Source organism: Salvelinus alpinus, chromosome 6 (genome assembly GCF_045679555.1).
Source record: "Salvelinus alpinus chromosome 6, SLU_Salpinus.1, whole genome shotgun sequence".
NCBI classification, from domain to species: Eukaryota; Metazoa; Chordata; class Actinopteri; order Salmoniformes; family Salmonidae; genus Salvelinus; species Salvelinus alpinus.
The window spans coordinates 4599034-4618148 of NC_092091.1; the positions used below are offsets into that span (position 1 = coordinate 4599034).

At 39.3% G+C, this 19115-nt stretch overlaps 1 protein-coding gene across 1 annotated transcript in view; it reads left to right on the forward strand.

Moving 5' to 3' along the window:
- The window catches only part of iqch (IQ motif containing H), a 189517-nt gene that overhangs the window by 110804 nt on the left and 59598 nt on the right, over window positions 1-19115 (forward strand). The window contains exon 15 of the mRNA XM_071405165.1: window positions 1691-1879. Coding sequence (XP_071261266.1) covers window positions 1691-1879 — 189 coding nt within the window. The remainder of the gene's footprint in view (window positions 1-1690; window positions 1880-19115) is intronic.

Sequence of the window (19115 nt, forward strand, 5' to 3'; positions counted from 1 at the left end):
CATACTGTATTGGTATGGGAAACATACTGTATTGGGAAACATACTGTATTGGTATGGGAAACATACTGTATTGGTTTGGGGAACATACTGTATTGGGAAACATACTGTATTGGTATGGGAAACATACTGTATTGGGAAACATACTGTATTGATATGGGAAACATACTGTATTGGTATGGGAAACATACTGTATTGGTATGGGAAACATACAGTATTGGTTTGGGAAACATACTGTATTGGTATGGGAAACATACTGTATTGATATGGGAAACATACTGTATTGGTATGGGAAACATACTGTACTGTTATGGGAAACATACTGTATTGGTATGGGAAACATGCTGTATTGGTTTGGGAAACATACTGTATTGGTATGAGAAACATACTGTATTGATATGGGAAACATACTGTATTGGTATGGGAAACATACTGTATTGGTATGGGAAACATACAGTATTGGTTTGGGAAACATACTGTATTGGTATGGGAAACATACTGTATTGATATGGGAAACATACTGTATTGGTATGGGAAACATACTGTACTGTTATGGGAAACATACTGTATTGGTATGGGAAACATGCTGTATTGGTTTGGGAAACATACTGTATTGGTATGGGAAACATACTGTATTGGTTTGGGAAACATACTGTATTGATATGGGAAACATACTGTATTGGTATGGGAAACATACTGTATTGGTATGGGAAACATACTGTATTGGTATGGGAAACATACTGTATTGGTATGGGAAACATACTGTATTGGTTTGGGAAACATACTGTATTGGGATGGGAAACATACTGTATTGGGATGGGAAACATACTGTATTGATATGGGAAACATACTGTATTGGTATGGGAAACATACTGTATTGGTTTGGGAAACATACTGTATTGGTATGGGAAACATACTGTATTGATATGGGAAACATACTGTATTGGTATGGGAAACATACTGTACTGTTATGGGAAACATACTGTATTGGTATGGGAAACATGCTGTATTGGTTTGGGAAACATACTGTATTGGTATGGGAAACATACTGTATTGGTTTGGGAAACATACTGTATTGATATGGGAAACATACTGTATTGGTATGGGACACATACTGTACTGTTACAGTATGGGAAACATACTGTATTGGGAAACATACTGTATTGGTATGGGAAACATACTGTATTGGGAAACATACTGTATTGGTATGGGAAACATACTGTATTGGTCTGGGAAACATACTGTATTGGTATGGGAAACATACTGTATTGGTATGGGAAACATACTGTACTGTTATGGGAAACATACTGTATTGGGAAACATACTGTACTGTTATGGGAAACATACTGTATTGGGAAACATACTGTATTGGTATGGGAAACATACTGTACTGTTATGGGAAACATACTGTATTGGTATGGGAAACATACTGTATTGGTATGGGAAACATACTGTATTGGTATGGGAAACATACTGTACTGTCTGTTTACGGCCAAATAGCATTCTAGTTTGCTCTGGTTTTTATTGATTATTTCCAATGTGTCAAGTAATTATCTTTTTGTTTTCTCATGATTTGGTTGGGTCTAATCTCTCTATCTCTCCTCTCTCTCCTCTCCCCCCCTCTCTCTCTCTCTCCTCTCTCCCCCTCTCTCTCTCTCTCCTCTCTCCCCCCCTCTCTCTCCTCTCTCCCCAGCTCCATGAAACCCTGGCCCAGCTGATGACAGACCACATGGAGGTGAGGCGCTGGCTCTTCAAGATGGACTCTGAGATGGGTGGGCGGGGCACAGCATACTGCGATGTGTCTCACCTGACCTGCTCTACCTGGGCTCAGCAGGAGTACAGCCACCACAGTCCTGAATGCTGGAGGAAGGCCTGGGCTCAGGTAGGGTGGATCACACACTATGACCTTTCACCTGTCACCTCACTATGATAACCACAGTCCTGAACGCTGGAGGATGGGCTCGGGTAGGGTAGATCACCCACTATGACCTTTCACCCTTAAAGGGTGGAGCAATTTAAGGGTTAAATGCCTAAACTGCTCACGGTCTAGGATTTGATAATTACACGGTCTAGGATTTGATAATTACACGGTCTCACGGTCTAGGATTTGATAATTACACGGTCTCACGGTCTAGGATTTGATAACTACACGGTCTCACGGTCTAGGATTTGATAATTACACGGTCTCACGGTCTAGAATTTGATAACTACAACCCGACGGTTGTCAACTGTCACAATGTCATCGTTATAGAAGTACAGACTATTAGTGGCTCTTAAAGAGATGGAGCCACTGCATAGGTCACTGTAAGTCCTAACTGATAGTCAGCAAGGAGAATGAAAGTCTTATCTTAACTAATATTCTCAGTGGAAAGTCTTATCTTAACTAATAGTCTTAGTGGAAAGTCCTATCTTAACTAGTAGTCTTAGTGGAAAGTCTTATCTTAACTAGTTGTCTTAGTGGAAAGTCTTAACTAATAGTCTTAGTGGAAAATCTTAACTAATAGTCTTAGTGGAAAGTCTTAACTAATAGTCTTAGTGGAAAGTCTTAAATAATAGTTTCAGTGGAAAGTCTTATCTTAACTAATATTCTTATTGGAAAGTCTTATCTTAACTAATAGTCTTAGTGGAAAGTCTTATCTTAACTAATAGTCTTAGTGGAAAGTCTTAACTAGTAGTCTTAGTGGAAAGTCTTAACTAATAGTTTCAGTGGAAAGTCTTATCTTAACTAATATTCTTATTGGAAAGTCTTATCTTAACTAGTAGTCTTAGTGGAAAGTCTTATCTTAACTAATATTCTTAGTGGAAAGTCTTAACTAATAGTATCAGTGGAAAGCTTATCTTAACTAGTAGTATTGGTGGAAAGTCTTATCTTAACTAATAGTCTTAGTGGAAAGTCTTATCTTAACTAATAGTCTTAGTGGAAAGTCTTATCTTAACTAGTAGTCTTAGTGGAAAGTCTTAACTAATAGTCTTAGTGGAAAGTCGTATCTTAACTAATAGTCTTAGTGGAAAGTATTATCTTAACTAATAGTCTTAGTGGAAAGTCGTATGTTAACTAATAGTCTCAGTGGAAAGTATTATCTTAACTAATAGTCTTAGTGGAAAGTCTTAACTACTAGTCTTAGTGGATAGTCTTAACTAATAGTTTCAGTGGAAAGTCTTATCTTAACTAATATTCTTAGTGGAAAGTCTTATCTTAACTAATAGTGTTAGTGGAAAGTCTTATATTAACTAATAGTCTTAGTGGAAAGTCTTATTTTAACTAGTAGTCTCAGTGGTAAGTCTTATCTTAACTAATAGTATCAGTGGAAAGTCTTAACTAATAGTATCAGTGGAAAGTCTTATCTTAACTAATAGTCTTAGTGGAAAGTCTTATCTTAACTAGTAGTCTTAGTGGAAAGTCTTATCTAATCGTCTTAGTGGAAAGTCTTATCTTAACTAATAGTCTTAGTGGAAAGTCTTATCTTAACTAATAGTCTTAGTGGAAAGTCTTATCTTAACTAATAGTCTTAATGGAAAGTCTTATCTAATCGTCTTAGTGGAAAGTCTTATCTTAACTAATAGTCTTAGTGGAAAGTCTTATCTTAACTAATAGTCTTAGTGGAAAGTCTTATCTTAACTAATAGTCTTAGTGGAAAGTCTTATCTAATCGTCTGAGTGGAAAGTCTTATCTTAACTAATAGTCTTAGTGGAAAGTCTTATCTTAACTAATAGTCTTAGTGGAAAGTCTTATCTTAACTAATAGTCTTAGTGGAAAGTCTTATCTTAACTAATAGTCTTAGTGGAAAGTATCATCTTAACTAATAGTCTTAGTGGAAGGTCTTATCGTAACTAATAGTCTTAGTGGAAAGTCTTAACTAATAGTTTTAGTGGAAAGTCTTATCTTAACTAATAGTCTCAGTGGAAAGTCTTAACTAATAGTTTTAGTGGAAAGTCTTATCTTAACTAATAGTCTTAGTGGAAAGTCTTATCTTATATAATAGTCTCAGTGGAAAGTCTTATCTTAACTAATAGTCTTAGTGGAAAGTCTTATCTTAACTAATAGTCTTAGTGGAAAGTCTTATCTTAACTAATAGTCTTAATGAAAAGTCTTATCTAATCGTCTTAGTGGAAAGTCTTATCTTAACTAATAGTCTTAGTGGAAAGTCTTATCTTAACTAATAGTCTTAGTGGAAAGTCTTATCTTAACTAATAGTCTCAGTGGAAAGTCTTATCTTAACTAATAGTCTTAGTGGAAAGTATCATCTTAACTAATAGTCTTAGTGGAAGGTCTTATCGTAACTAATAGTCTTAGTGGAAAGTCTTAACTAATAGTTTTAGTGGAAAGTCTTATCTTAACTAATAGTCTTAGTGGAAAGTCTTAACTAATAGTTTTAGTGGAAAGTCTTATCTTAACTAATAGTCTCAGTGGAAAGTATTGTCTTAACTAATAGTCTTAGTGGAAAGTCTTATCTTAACTAATATTCTTAGTGGAAAGTCTTAGCTTAACTAGTAGTCTTAGTGGAAAGTCTTATCTTAACTAATAGTATCAGTGGAAAGCTTATCTTAACTAGTAGTATTGGTGGAAAGTCTTATCTTAACTAATAGTCTTAGTGGAAAGTCTTATCTTAACTAATAGTCTTAGTGGAAAGTCTTATCTTAACTAGTAGTCTTAGTGGAAAGTCTTAACTAATAGTCTTAGTGGAAAGTCGTATCTTAACTAATAGTCTTAGTGGAAAGTATTATCTTAACTAATAGTCTTAGTGGAAAGTCTTAACTAATAGTCTTAGTGGAAAGTCTTATCTTAACTAATAGTCTTAGTGGAAAGTCGTATGTTAACTAATAGTCTCAGTGGAAAGTATTATCTTAACTAATAGTCTTAGTGGAAAGTCTTAACTACTAGTCTTAGTGGATAGTCTTAACTAATAGTTTCAGTGGAAAGTCTTATCTTAACTAATATTCTTAGTGGAAAGTCTTATCTTAACTAATAGTGTTAGTGGAAAGTCTTATATTAACTAATAGTCTTAGTGGAAAGTCTTATTTTAACTAATAGTGTTAGTGGAAAGTCTTATCTTAACTAATAGTCTCAGTGGAAAGTCTTATATTAACTAATAGTCTTAGTGGAAAGTCTTATTTTAACTAATAGTGTTAGTGGAAAGTATCATCTTAACTAATAGTCTCAGTGGAAAGTCTTATCTAATCGTCTTAGTGGAAAGTCTTATCTTAACTAATAGTCTTAGTGGAAAGTCTTATCTTAACTAATAGTCTTAATGGAAAGTCTTATCTAATCGTCTTAGTGGAAAGTCTTATCTTAACTAATAGTCTTAGTGGAAAGTCTTATCTTAACTAATAGTATTAGTGGAAGGTCTTATCGTAACTAATAGTCTTAGTGGAAAGTCTTAACTAATAGTTTTAGTGGAAAGTCTTATCTTAACTAATAGTCTCAGTGGAAAGTCTTAACTAATAGTTTTAGTGGAAAGTCTTATCTTAACTAATAGTCTTAGTGGAAAGTCTTATCTTATATAATAGTCTCAGTGGAAAGTCTTATCTTAACTAATAGTCTTAGTGGAAAGTCTTATCTTAACTAATAGTCTTAGTGGAAAGTCTTATCTTAACTAATAGTCTTAATGGAAAGTCTTATCTAATCGTCTTAGTGGAAAGTCTTATCTTAACTAATAGTCTTAGTGGAAAGTCTTATCTTAACTAATAGTCTTAGTGGAAAGTCTTATCTTAACTAATAGTCTCAGTGGAAAGTCTTATCTTAACTAATAGTCTTAGTGGAAAGTATCATCTTAACTAATAGTCTTAGTGGAAGGTCTTATCGTAACTAATAGTCTTAGTGGAAAGTCTTAACTAATAGTTTTAGTGGAAAGTCTTATCTTAACTAATAGTCTTAGTGGAAAGTCTTAACTAATAGTTTTAGTGGAAAGTCTTATCTTAACTAATAGTCTCAGTGGAAAGTATTGTCTTAACTAATAGTCTTAGTGGAAAGTCTTATCTTAACTAATAGTCTCAGTGGAAAGTCTTAACTAATAGTTTTAGTGGAAAGTCTTATCTTAACTAATAGTCTTAGTGGAAAGTCTTAACTAATAGCTTTAGTGGAAAGTCTTATCTTAACTAATAGTCTCAGTGGAAAGTCTTAACTAATAGTTTTAGTGGAAAGTCTTATCTTAACTAATAGTCTTAGTGGAAAGTCTTAACTAATAGTTTTAGTGGAAAGTCTTATCTTAACTAATAGTTTTAGTGGAAAGTCTTATCTTAACTAATAGTCTCAGTGGAAAGTATTGTCTTAACTAATAGTCTTAGTGGAAAGTCTTATCTTAACTAATAGTCTCAGTGGAAAGTCTTAACTAATAGTTTTAGTGTAAAGTCTTATCTTAACTAATAGTCTTAGTGGAAAGTCTTAACTAATAGTTTTAGTGGAAAGTCTTATCTTAACTAATAGTCTTAGTGGAAAGTCTTATCTAATCGTCTGAGTGGAAAGTCTTATCTTAACTAATAGTCTTAGTGGAAAGTCTTATCTTAACTAATAGTCTTAGTGGAAAGTCTTATCTTAACTAATAGTCTTAGTGGAAAGTCTTATCTTAACTAATAGTCTTAGTGGAAAGTATCATCTTAACTAATAGTCTTAGTGGAAGGTCTTATCGTAACTAATAGTCTTAGTGGAAAGTCTTAACTAATAGTTTTAGTGGAAAGTCTTATCTTAACTAATAGTCTCAGTGGAAAGTCTTAACTAATAGTTTTAGTGGAATCTTATCTTAACTAATAGTCTTAGTGGAAAGTCTTATCTTATATAATAGTCTCAGTGGAAAGTCTTATCTTAACTAATAGTCTTAGTGGAAAGTCTTATCTTAACTAATAGTCTTAGTGGAAAGTCTTATCTTAACTAATAGTCTTAATGGAAAGTCTTATCTAATCGTCTTAGTGGAAAGTCTTATCTTAACTAATAGTCTTAGTGGAAAGTCTTATCTTAACTAATAGTCTTAGTGGAAAGTCTTATCTTAACTAATAGTCTCAGTGGAAAGTCTTATCTTAACTAATAGTCTTAGTGGAAAGTATCATCTTAACTAATAGTCTTAGTGGAAGGTCTTATCGTAACTAATAGTCTTAGTGGAAAGTCTTAACTAATAGTTTTAGTGGAAAGTCTTATCTTAACTAATAGTCTTAGTGGAAAGTCTTAACTAATAGTTTTAGTGGAAAGTCTTATCTTAACTAATAGTCTCAGTGGAAAGTATTGTCTTAACTAATAGTCTTAGTGGAAAGTCTTATCTTAACTAATAGTCTCAGTGGAAAGTCTTAACTAATAGTTTTAGTGGAAAGTCTTATCTTAACTAATAGTCTTAGTGGAAAGTCTTAACTAATAGTTTTAGTGGAAAGTCTTATCTTAACTAATAGTCTTAGTGGAAAGTCTTATCTTAACTAATAGTCTTAGTGGAAAGTCTTATCTTAACTAATAGTCTTAGTGGAAAGTATCATCTTAACTAATAGTCTTAGTGGAAGGTCTTATCGTAACTAATAGTCTTAGTGGAAAGTCTTAACTAATAGTTTTAGTGGAAAGTCTTATCTTAATTAATAGTCTCAGTGGAAAGTCTTAACTAATAGTTTTAGTGGAATCTTATCTTAACTAATAGTCTTAGTGGAAAGTCTTATCTTATATAATAGTCTCAGTGGAAAGTCTTATCTTAACTAATAGTCTTAGTGGAAAGTCTTATCTTAACTAATAGTCTTAGTGGAAAGTCTTATCTTAACTAATAGTCTTAATGGAAAGTCTTATCTAATCGTCTTAGTGGAAAGTCTTATCTTAACTAATAGTCTTAGTGGAAAGTCTTATCTTAACTAATAGTCTTAGTGGAAAGTCTTATCTTAACTAATAGTCTCAGTGGAAAGTCTTATCTTAACTAATAGTCTTAGTGGAAAGTATCATCTTAACTAATAGTCTTAGTGGAAGGTCTTATCGTAACTAATAGTCTTAGTGGAAAGTCTTAACTAATAGTTTTAGTGGAAAGTCTTATCTTAACTAATAGTCTTAGTGGAAAGTCTTAACTAATAGTTTTAGTGGAAAGTCTTATCTTAACTAATAGTCTCAGTGGAAAGTATTGTCTTAACTAATAGTCTTAGTGGAAAGTCTTATCTTAACTAATAGTCTCAGTGGAAAGTCTTAACTAATAGTTTTAGTGGAAAGTCTTATCTTAACTAATAGTCTTAGTGGAAAGTCTTAACTAATAGTTTTAGTGGAAAGTCTTATCTTAACTAATAGTCTTAGTGGAAAGTCTTAACTAATAGTTTTAGTGGAAAGTATTATCTTAACTAATAGTATTAGTGGAAAGTATTGTCTTAACTAATAGTCTTAGTGGAAAGTCTTATCTTAACTAATAGTATCAGTGGAAAGTCTTAACTAATAGTCTTTGTGGAAAGTCTTATCTTAACTCATAGTCTTAGTGGAAAGTATTTTCTTAACTAGTAGTCTTAGTGGAAAGTCTTATCTTAACTAATAGTCTTAGTGTAGATCTCTGCAGTTCAGTATCCTCAGCCTCCTCCCTAGAACCACAAACAGCATTTTGTCAATGACACAATGTACCTTTATCCATGACTTAGTTTAATAAAGCAGAGTGAGGAGAAGAGCAAGCTGGCTGGTTGAATGAAGTCACTCACTCACCGTGTTAGACAGTGACAGGTTAGAGTTTACCTTAGAGACTGTTGCTCTTAGAGACTGTTGCTCTGGCGCTCTCCTGTCCCGCTCTCATGTCACGACACAAAAGTCTGTTCGGTTCATGTGTGTGTGAGGGTGTGCATAGTCTTCTACAGGAAACACAGAAAATACTGGTCATCTGTGCTCTTTTAAGTGTGACCTGTGACTTATTCCACATTTTGTTTTGTTACAGCCTGAATTCAAAACTGATTAAATATATTTTTTTCTGTCTCACCCATCTACACACAATACCCCATAATGAAAAAAAGAGAAAACATGTTTTTAGAAATACAGAAATGTCTAATTGACACACAATACCAGTCAAAAGTTTGGACACATCTACTCATTCAAGGGTTTTTTCTTGATTCTTTCTGTTTTCTACATTGTAGAATAATAGTGACATCAACACTATGAAATAACACAATGGAATCATGTAGTAACCAAAAAAGTGTTCAACAAATCCAAATATATTTTAGATTTTAGATTCTTCACTCTTGGCATTCTCTCAACCAGCTTCATGAGGTAGTCACCTGGAATGCTTTTCCAACCATCTTGAAGGAGTTCCCACCTATGCTTAGCACTTGTTGGCTGCTTTTCTTTCACTCTGCGGTCCAACTCATCCCAAACCATCTCAATTGGGTTGAGGTCGGGTGATCACAGACAGTGTCACCAACAAAAGCACCCCAACACCATCACACCTCCTCCTCCATGCTTCACGGTGGGAACCACACTTGCAGAGATCATCCATTCACCTACTCTGCATCTCACAAAGCCACGGCGGTTGTAACCAAAAATCTCAAATTTGGGATCATCAGACCAAAGGACAGATTTCCACCGGTCTAATGGGGCGGCAGAGTAGCCTAGTGGCTCGTTGGACTAGTAACCGAAAGGTTGCTGGATGAATCCCCGAGCTGACAAGGTAAAAATCTGTCGTTTTGCCCCTGAACAAGGCAGTTTAACCCACTGTTCCTAGGCCGTTATTGAAAATAAGATTTTGTTTTTAACTGACTTGCCTAGTTAAATAAAGTTAAATAACAAAATGGCCATTACTCGTGTTTCTTGGCCCAAGCAAGTCTCTTCTTATTGGTGTCCTTTAGTAGTTGTTTCTGTGCAGTAATTCGACCATGAAGACCTGATTCACACAGTTTCCTCTGTACAGTTGATGTTGAGATGGGTCTGTTACTTGAACTCTGTGAAGCATTTATTTGGCCTACAATATCTGAGGTTGGTAACTCTAATTAACTTATCCTCTGCAGCAGAGGTAACTCTTGGTCTTCCTTTCCTGTGGCGGTCCTCATGAGAGCCAGTTTCATCACAGCGCTTGATAGTTTTTGTGACTGCACTTGAAGAAACTTTCAAAGTTCTGGAAATGTTCCGGATTGACTGACCTTCCTGTCTTAAAGTAATGATGGACTGACGTTTCTCTTTGCTTATTTGAGCTGTTCTTACCATAATATAGACTTGGTATTTTACCAAATAGGACTATCTTCTGTATACCACCCCTACCTTGTCACAACACAACTGATTGGCTCAAACGCATTAAGAAGGCAAGAAATTCCACAAATTAACTTTTAACAAGGCACACCTGTTAATTGAAATGCATTCCAGGTGACTTCCTCATGAAGCTGGTTGAGAGAATGCCAAGAGTGTGCAAAGCTGTCATCAAGGCAAAGAGTGGCTACTTTGAAGAATCTCAAATATAAAATATATTTTGATTTGTTGAACACGTTTTTGGTTACTACATGATTCCATATGTGTTATTTCATAGTTTTGATGAAAATAGTTTTTTTTTTTTAAGAAACTGGAATGAGTAGGTGTGTCCAAACTTTTGACTGGCACTGTGTATCAATATATATTAATATATTTACACAGCCATTGAAGAGCAGTGGGAAAACATTCCACAGGCCACAATCAACAGCCTGATCAACTCTATGTGAAGGAGATGTGTCACGCTGCATGAGGAAAATGGTGGTCACACCAGATACTGACTGGTTTTCTGATCCACACCACTACCTTTTTTAAAGGTATCTGTGACCAACAGATGCATATCTGTATTCCCAGTCATGTGAAATCCATAGATTAGGGAATAATTAATTAATTAAAATCAAATTAGTTCCTTAAATGAACTGTAACTCAGTAAAATCTTAGAATTTGTTGTTATATTTCTGTTCAGTGTATATTATTATTATTATTATTACCAAAAGGCAAAAGGCCTCCTGCGGGGACGGGGGCCTGGTATTAAAATAAATGAATACAATATAAATATAAGACAATGTGGCGAATAACCTTTTGAAATTATCTGTTAAATATTGTTATCAAATTATCAATATGTAGAGAGAGAGAGAGAGAGAGAGAGTGAGAGAGAGAGAGAGAGAGAGAGAGAGAGAGAGAGAGAGAGAGAGAGAGAGAGAGAGAGAGAGAGAGAGAGAGAGAGAGAGAGAGAGAGAGAGAGAGAGAGAGAGAGAGAGAGAGAGAGAGAGAGAGAGACAAAGAGAGAGAGAGAGAGAGAGAGAGAGAGAGAGAGAGAGAGAGAGAGAGAGAGAGAGAGAGAGAGAGAGAGAGAGAGAGAGAGAGGCTGCGAATGTCCCTAGACTGGGTGTGACCAGGCTTCAGGCGATTGTAGCAGCAGGATAGGCCTGGAGGGGTAGAAGAGGGGAGTCTCTCTCTCTCTCTCTCTCTCTCTCTCTCTCTCTCTCTCTCTCTCTCTCTCTCTCTCTCTCTCTAGATTGAGGGGTAGAAGAGGGGAGATAACAGAGAGTTATAGGGTCATTCAGAGAGAAACATTTTGAGGTCCAGTCTTCTTTATAACCCTGCTAGTGTAGCCAAACATAATTTAGCCTCCAGGGCAAACCAACACCATTTAACAGGAAGATGGGTTATGAAGATGTGTGCGTTAAAGACGTGCAGATCTGTAGAGCTTTATACACAAACAGACACACACACACACACACAGCCTAGACTGCATGCATGGATCATTAGGCACAAGAGAACAGAGATGGTGTTTAATAGCGTCAACAGATGGAGTCTTTTCTCTTTCTGTTGTGTTTGTCTGCAAACAGAGCTAAATTACGATTCAAGGACACGGGTCACAATCACGGTATCAGCGCGTGGTTAAAGTCAATGGGGAAGCCGCGCCAAAAAGCCCTGTGACCACCTGTGTAGGGATAATTGCATTCTTTTCTCTATAACCTATTAGTTCATACGCCACCTTTTGTTTGAGGCAGAGACAACAAGAAGACAGTAGTCACACAGTGGCAGAATATATTCAATCACACCAGTAGTGGCCATTTTAAGATGAGGGAGGATGAGTATTTTTTTTTATTAATGAACACAGCCTTATTTCTATTACAGCATATTGGATGACTGTCATTCATATTCACCCAGGTCAATGTAACAGCGATAGGTTTAGGATACTACATGATACTAGAATGTTCCCTGTACCCATCATGAGGTTGCTTCAACCTAGTAGGTGCAACAGGTCGAGAGGATTTTGAGTAATCAAGGTGACAGACAGTGACACATTCAATACCTCCTTGCACCCTCTGGCCTGCATCTAGCTGATCTAGGGTGTAATCATTAGTCCCAACAGTTGCAAATGAGAGTTTCTATTGGACAAATTCAGGTATGTTTATCCCGGTTTCGTTCTGTTTTTCAACAGAATGGACAGAATGAATACACCCTTCACTTTCATAGCAGCCGCATACAAACAGCATGATCACTTTCCTTCTTGAATATATCATTCCTTCTCGCTACTATCTAAGCGCTCTCCGCCTCTCACCTTTTCCCTTCACTTGTGGACTTCAGTGCACAAACACATCAGCTGTCTGTGACCAGGTGAAAAGACCTTTCCAAGCCAAACCTTCATATCATGACCGCTAACCTCTAACCGCTACACACAACCTACATCATACAGTATATACATGTGAGATGAGTAAAGCAGTGTGTTAACATTATTAAGTGAGCAGTGATTCCATGTCTATGTATAGAGGGCAGCAGCCTCTAAGGTGCTGGGTTGAGTAACCGGGTGGTAGCTGGCTAGTGATGGCTGTTTAACAGTCTGATGGCCTTGAGATAGAAGCTGTTTTTCGGTCCCAGCTTTGATGCACCTGTACTGACCTCGCCTTCTGGATGATAGCGGGGTGAACAGGCAGTGGCTCGGGTGGTTGTTGTCCTTGATGATCTTTTTTGCCTTCCTGTGACATCGGGTGGTGTAGGAGTCCTGGAGGGCAGGTAGTTTGCCCCCGGTGATGCGTTGGGCAGACCTCATCACCCTCTGGAGAGACTTACGGTTGAGGGCGGTGCAGTTGCCGTACCAGGCGGTGATACAGCCCGACAGGATGCTCTCAATTTCGCATGTGTAAAAGTTTGTGAGGTACTAACGGGCCAAGCCAAATTTCTTTGGCCTCCTGAGGTTGAAGAGGTGGGGCTGTTGCTGTTGTTGGACCATTTCAGATTGTGATGTGTACGTCGAGGAACTTGAAGCTTTTCAACTTCTCCACTGCTGTCCCGTTGATGTGGAAAGGGACGTGCTCCCTCTGCTGTTTCCTGAAGTCTACGATCATCTCCTTCATTTTGTTGACGTTGAAGAAGAGGTTATATTCCTGGCTCCACTCCGCCAGGGCCCTCACCTTGGACCAGAGGCCCATAGAGAAGTAGTGCCCTCATCTTGGACCAGAGAGAAGTAGTGCCCTCACCTTGGACCAGAGAGAAGTAGTGCCCTCACCTTGGACCAGAGAGAAGTAGTGCCCTCACCTTGGACCAGAGAGAAGTAGTGCCCTCACCTTGGACCAGAGAGAAGTAGTGCCCTCACCTTGGACCAGAGAGAAGTAGTGCCCTCACCTTGGACCAGAGAGAAGTAGTGCCCTAACCTTGGACCAGAGAGAAGTAGTGCCCTCACCTTGGACCAGAGAGAAGTAGTGCCCTCACCTTGGACCAGAGAGAAGTAGTGCTCTCACCTTGGACCAGAGGCCTATAGAGAAGTAGTGCCCTCACCTTGGACCAGAGAGAAGTAGTGCCCTCACCTTGGACCAGAGGCCTATAGAGAAGTAGTGCCCTCACCTTGGACCAGAGAGAAGTAGTGCCCTCACCTTGGACCAGAGGCCCATAGAGAAGTAGTGCCCTCACCTTGGACCAGAGGCCTATAGAGAAGTAGTGCCCTCACCTTGGACCAGAGGCCTATAGAGAAGTAGTGCCCTCACCTTGGACCAGAGGCCTATAGAGAAGTAGTGCCCTCACCTTGGACCAGAGCCCCATAGAGAAGTAGTGCTCTCACCTTGGACCAGAGGCCTATAGAGAAGTAGTGCCCTCACCTTGGACCAGAGGCCTTTAGAGAAGTAGTGCCCTCACCTTGGACCAGAGCCCCATAGAGAAGTAGTGCCCTCACCTTGGACCAGAGGCCTATAGAGAAGTAGTGCCCTCACCTTGGACCAGAGGCCTTTAGAGAAGTAGTGCCCTCACCTTGGACCAGAGGCCTATAGAGAAGTAGTGCCCTCACCTTGGACCAGAGGCCTATAGAGAAGTAGTGCCCTCACCTTGGACCAGAGGCCTATAGAGAAGTAGTGCCCTCACCTTGGACCAGAGGCCTATAGAGAAGTAGTGCCCTCACCTTGGACCAGAGGCCTATAGAGAAGTAGTGCCCTCACCTTGGACCAGAGGCCTATAGAGAAGTAGTGCCCTCACCTTGGACCAGAGGCCTATAGAGAAGTAGTGCCCTCACCTTGGACCAGAGGCCTATAGAGAAGTAGTGCCCTCACCTTGGACCAGAGGCCCATATAGAAGTAGTGCCCTCACCTTGGACCAGAGGCCTATAGAGAAGTAGTGCCCTCACCTTGGACCAGAGGCCTATAGAGAAGTAGTGCCCTCACCTTGGACCAGAGGCCAGAGGACATGAAACGTTCCTCATATGTTCCTAGACTCAGACTGAGGACATGAAACGTTCCTCAGATGTTCCTAGTGTCAGACTGAGGACATGAAACGTTCCTCATATGTTCCTAGTGTCAGACTGAGGACATGAAACGTTCCTCATATGTTCCTAGTGTCAGACTGAGGACATGAAACGTTACTCAGATGTTCCTAGTGTCAGACTGAGGACATGAAACGTTCCTCAGATGTTCCTAGTGTCAGACTGAGGACATGAAACGTTCCTCATATGTTCCTAGACTCAGACTGAGGACATGAAACGTTACTCAGATGTTCCTAGTGTCAGACTGAGGACATGAAACGTTCCTCAGATGTTCCTAGTGTCAGACTGAGGACATGAAACGTTCCTCAGATGTTCCTAGACTCAGACTGAGGACATGAAACGTTCCTCATATGTTCCTAGTGTCAGACTGAGGACATGAAACGTTACTCAGATGTTCCTAGTGTCAGACTGAGGACATGAAACGTTCCTCAGATGTTCCTAGTGTCAAACTGAGGACATGAAACGTTCCTCAGATGTTCCTAGTGTCAAACTGAGGACATGAAACGTTCCTCAGATGTTCCTAGTGTCAGACTGAGGACATGAAACGTTCCTCAGATGTTCCTAGTGTCAGACTGAGGACATGAAGCCTAATGGACGAATGGAACATCAGTCAAAGAGCATGGGGGAAAAAAGCATATAGATGTAAATAAAAAGTAAATAAAAAGAGAAAAATAAAGATGTAAATAAAAAGAGAAAAATAAATAAAAAGAAAAAAAGAAACGTCCTCTCACTGTCAACTGCGTTTATTTTAAGCAAACTTAACATGTGTAAATATTTGTATGAACATAACAAGATTCAACAACTGAGACATAAACTGAACAACTTCCACAGACATGTGACTAACAGAAATTGAATAATGTGTCCCTGAACAAAGGGGGGGTCCTAGTCAAAAGTAACAGTCAGTATCTGGTGTGGCCACCAGCTGCATTAAGTACTGCAGTGCATCTCCTCCTCATGAAATGCACCAGATTTGCCAGTTCTTGCTGTGAGATGTTACCCCACTCTTCCACCAAGGCACCTGCAAGTTCCCGGACATTTCTGGGGGGGATGGCCCTAGCCCTCACCCTCCGATCCAACAGGTCCCCGACGCGCTCAATGGGATTGAGATCCGGGCTCTTCGCTGTCTTCCCTGTAACGCACAGCGTTGAGATTGCCAGCAATGACAACAAGCTCAGTCCGATGATGCTGTGACACACCGCCCCAGATCATGACGGACCCTCCACCTCCAAATCAATCCCGCTCCAGAGTACAGGTCTCGGTGTAACGCTCATTCCTTCGCAGATGAGCGCGAATCCGACCATCACCTCTGGTGAGACAGAACCGCGACTCGTCAGTGAAGAGCACTTTTTGCCAGTCCTGTCTGGTCCAGCGACGGTGGGATTGTGCCCATAGGCGACGGTGTTGCCGGTGATGTCTGGTGAGGACCTGCCTTACAACAGGCCTACAAGCCCTCAGTCCAGCCTCTCTCAGCCTATTGCGGACAGTCTGAGCACTGATGGAGGGATTGTGCGTTCCTGGTGTAACTCGGGCAGTTGTTGTTGCCATCCTGTACCTGTCCCGCAGGTGTGATGTTCGGATGTACGATCCTGTGCAGGGGTTGTTACATGTGGTCTGCCACTGCGAGGATGATCAGCTGTCCGTCCTGTCTCCCTGTAGCGCTGTCTTAGGCGTCTCACAGTACGGACATTGTAATTTATTGCCCTGGCCACATCTGCAGTCCTCATGCCTCCTTGCAACATGCCTAAGGCACGTTCATGCCGATGAGCAGGGACCCTGGGCATCTTTCTTTTGGTGTTTTTCAGAGTCAGTAGAAAGGCCTCTTTAGTGTCCTAAGTTTTTATAACTGTGACCTTAATTGCCTACCGTCTGTAAGCTGTTAGTGTCTTAACGACCGTTCCACAGGTGCATGTTCATTAATTGTTTATGGTTCATTGAACAAGCATGGGAAACAGTGTTTAAACCTTTACAATGAAGATCTGTGAAGTTATTTGGATTTTTACGAATTATCTTTGAAAGACGGGGTCCTGAAAAAGGGACGTTTTGTTTTTTTGCTGAGTTTATATGACTCTGAGCTGAAGTAGTAGCTGTTTTATTTATGGCCAGATATCTCCGCTTTATGTGGACACACACCAAGCAAGGCTTCGATCCTCTCACACAGTGTAGCTCGCAGTTTAAATCCGAATAAAGTATTGCTAAATAAAATTCCTCCCTTTCCCTTTCTCCCCTCATCTACCCCCGCTGTCCCTCTGTGAAGGTCATCTATGAGGAAAGTCTTGGGGTGAGGTCGCTCGTCCGTTGAGAACTAACGGCAACCGTCGTTTCCGTCCTTACATCTTTTTTTTGCAGCGCCATTGTGTGCTTTATGGTGTGTAGCGAAGCGGAATCACTGTGGCAACGTGTTGTTGACCCTGGATCTTACAGTACACACACACACACACACACACACACACACACACACACACACACACACACACACACACACACACACACACACACACACACACACACACACACAATACTGGAATATGATGATGACTTGTACATGACAGAAATACAAACATCAAACCTGGGTTCAAATACTATTCGAAATCATTTCAAATACTTTATCTGGGCTAGATTGAGCTTGCCTGAGTTAATAGACCAATAGAATAGTCTCAACACTGTCAAACCCCCCCGCCCATCTGGCACTCCAGTGAGGCCAGAGCAAACAACTCAAAAATATTTGAAATATTTCGAATAGTGTTTGAACCCAGCGTGTGTGATATGAACGTCCTAACGCTCTCGTTCAGTCTGATGTTCAGTGAAGCCAGACAGAATCCACTCACAGTGAAACAGTAATGCTCCTGGCTGTTGGGCTGGAGTCAATAAAATAACACTTTGATAACATACAAACATAGAAAAAAACAAAAACAAAAACATTTTCTATTCTTAGACGTAATGTTTCGAAAGCGTTCAACACATTTCTTCTCTCATTAACTATTTAAAAATATTATAATGCACTTTGATTGTAAATAGTGCATGGTACTGGGAGACTATGCCCAAAAAAAAAGTATTTGTTCATTCAAATGCTTTATAAATTCCTGTTTACATGAGCTTTTTTCTTATTTGTAAACCTTTATTTAAATAGGCAAGTCAGTTAAGAACAAATTCTTATTTACAATGACGGCCTACCGGGGAACAGTCGGTTAACTGCCTTGTTCAGGCGGCAGAACGACAGATTTTTACCTTGTCCGCTCAGGGACGCTCTAACCACTAGGCTACCTAGTACCTGTACCAATTTACATAACATTTTATTTAGAAGTTTATTGTCAATGAAGTTGCATATCAAGGTGAAGACGTAAGCAGTTGTGTAGCAGTTAGCAATTCAAGCAGTTACTGTATGTAGAAATGCTATTGCCCCCTAAAATGTGTTTTTAAGATTTTAAACGACTAAAACCAGATTTAAAGTATGTATAAAAGATAATGGACCAATATATTTTTAAAATTAGATCATCTTTGAGAACTAATAACAACCACAAATAAAAACTAGACAGTCAACGAGAATCTAAAATGAAAAAAAAATGTTGTGGCATGGAGCAACTGATTTTTGATTTTGTTTTGAATGTTTGAGTCACTCAGAACAAGACATGTGACAGTCTGACTGTGTCTACCCGTTACGCAACGAGCAAAACATCTCTTAAATTTATATGATGAACCACAGTACTGACAACGTACCATACCGATCGCTGCAGCTGTACACAGCCCATCTGTACACAGCCCATCTGTACTCAGTCCATCTGTACACAGCCCATCTGTACACAGTCCATCTGCAAATAGCCCATATGTACACAGCCCATCTGTACACAGCCCATCTGTACACAGCCCATCTGTACACAGTCCATCTCTACCCAGTCCATCTGTACCCAGCCCATCTGTACACTGCCCATCTGTACACAGTACATCTGTACACAGTCCATCTGTACACAGCCCATCTGTACACAGCCCATCTGTACACAGCCCATCTGTACTCAGTCCATCTGTACACAGCCCATCTGTACACAGTCCATCTGTACACAGCCCATCTGTACACAGCCCATCTGTACTCAGTCCATCTGTACACAGCCCATCTGTACACAGTCCATCTGCAAATAGCCCATATGTACACAGCCCATCTGTACACAGCCCATCTGTACACAGCCCATCTGTACAGTCCATCTCTACCCAGTCCATCTGTACCCAGTCCATCTGTACACAGCCCATCTGTACCCAGTCCATCTGTACACTGCCCATCTGTACACAGTCCATCTGTACACAGCCCATCTGTACACAGCCCATCTGTACACAGTCCATCTCTACCCAGTCCATCTGTACCCAGTCCATCTGTACACAGCCCATCTGTAAATAGCCCATCCAATCTACCTACCTCATCCCCATATTGTTTTTATTTACTTTGCTGCTCTTTTGCACACCAGTATCCCTACTTACACACCTTCATCTGCTCATCATCAT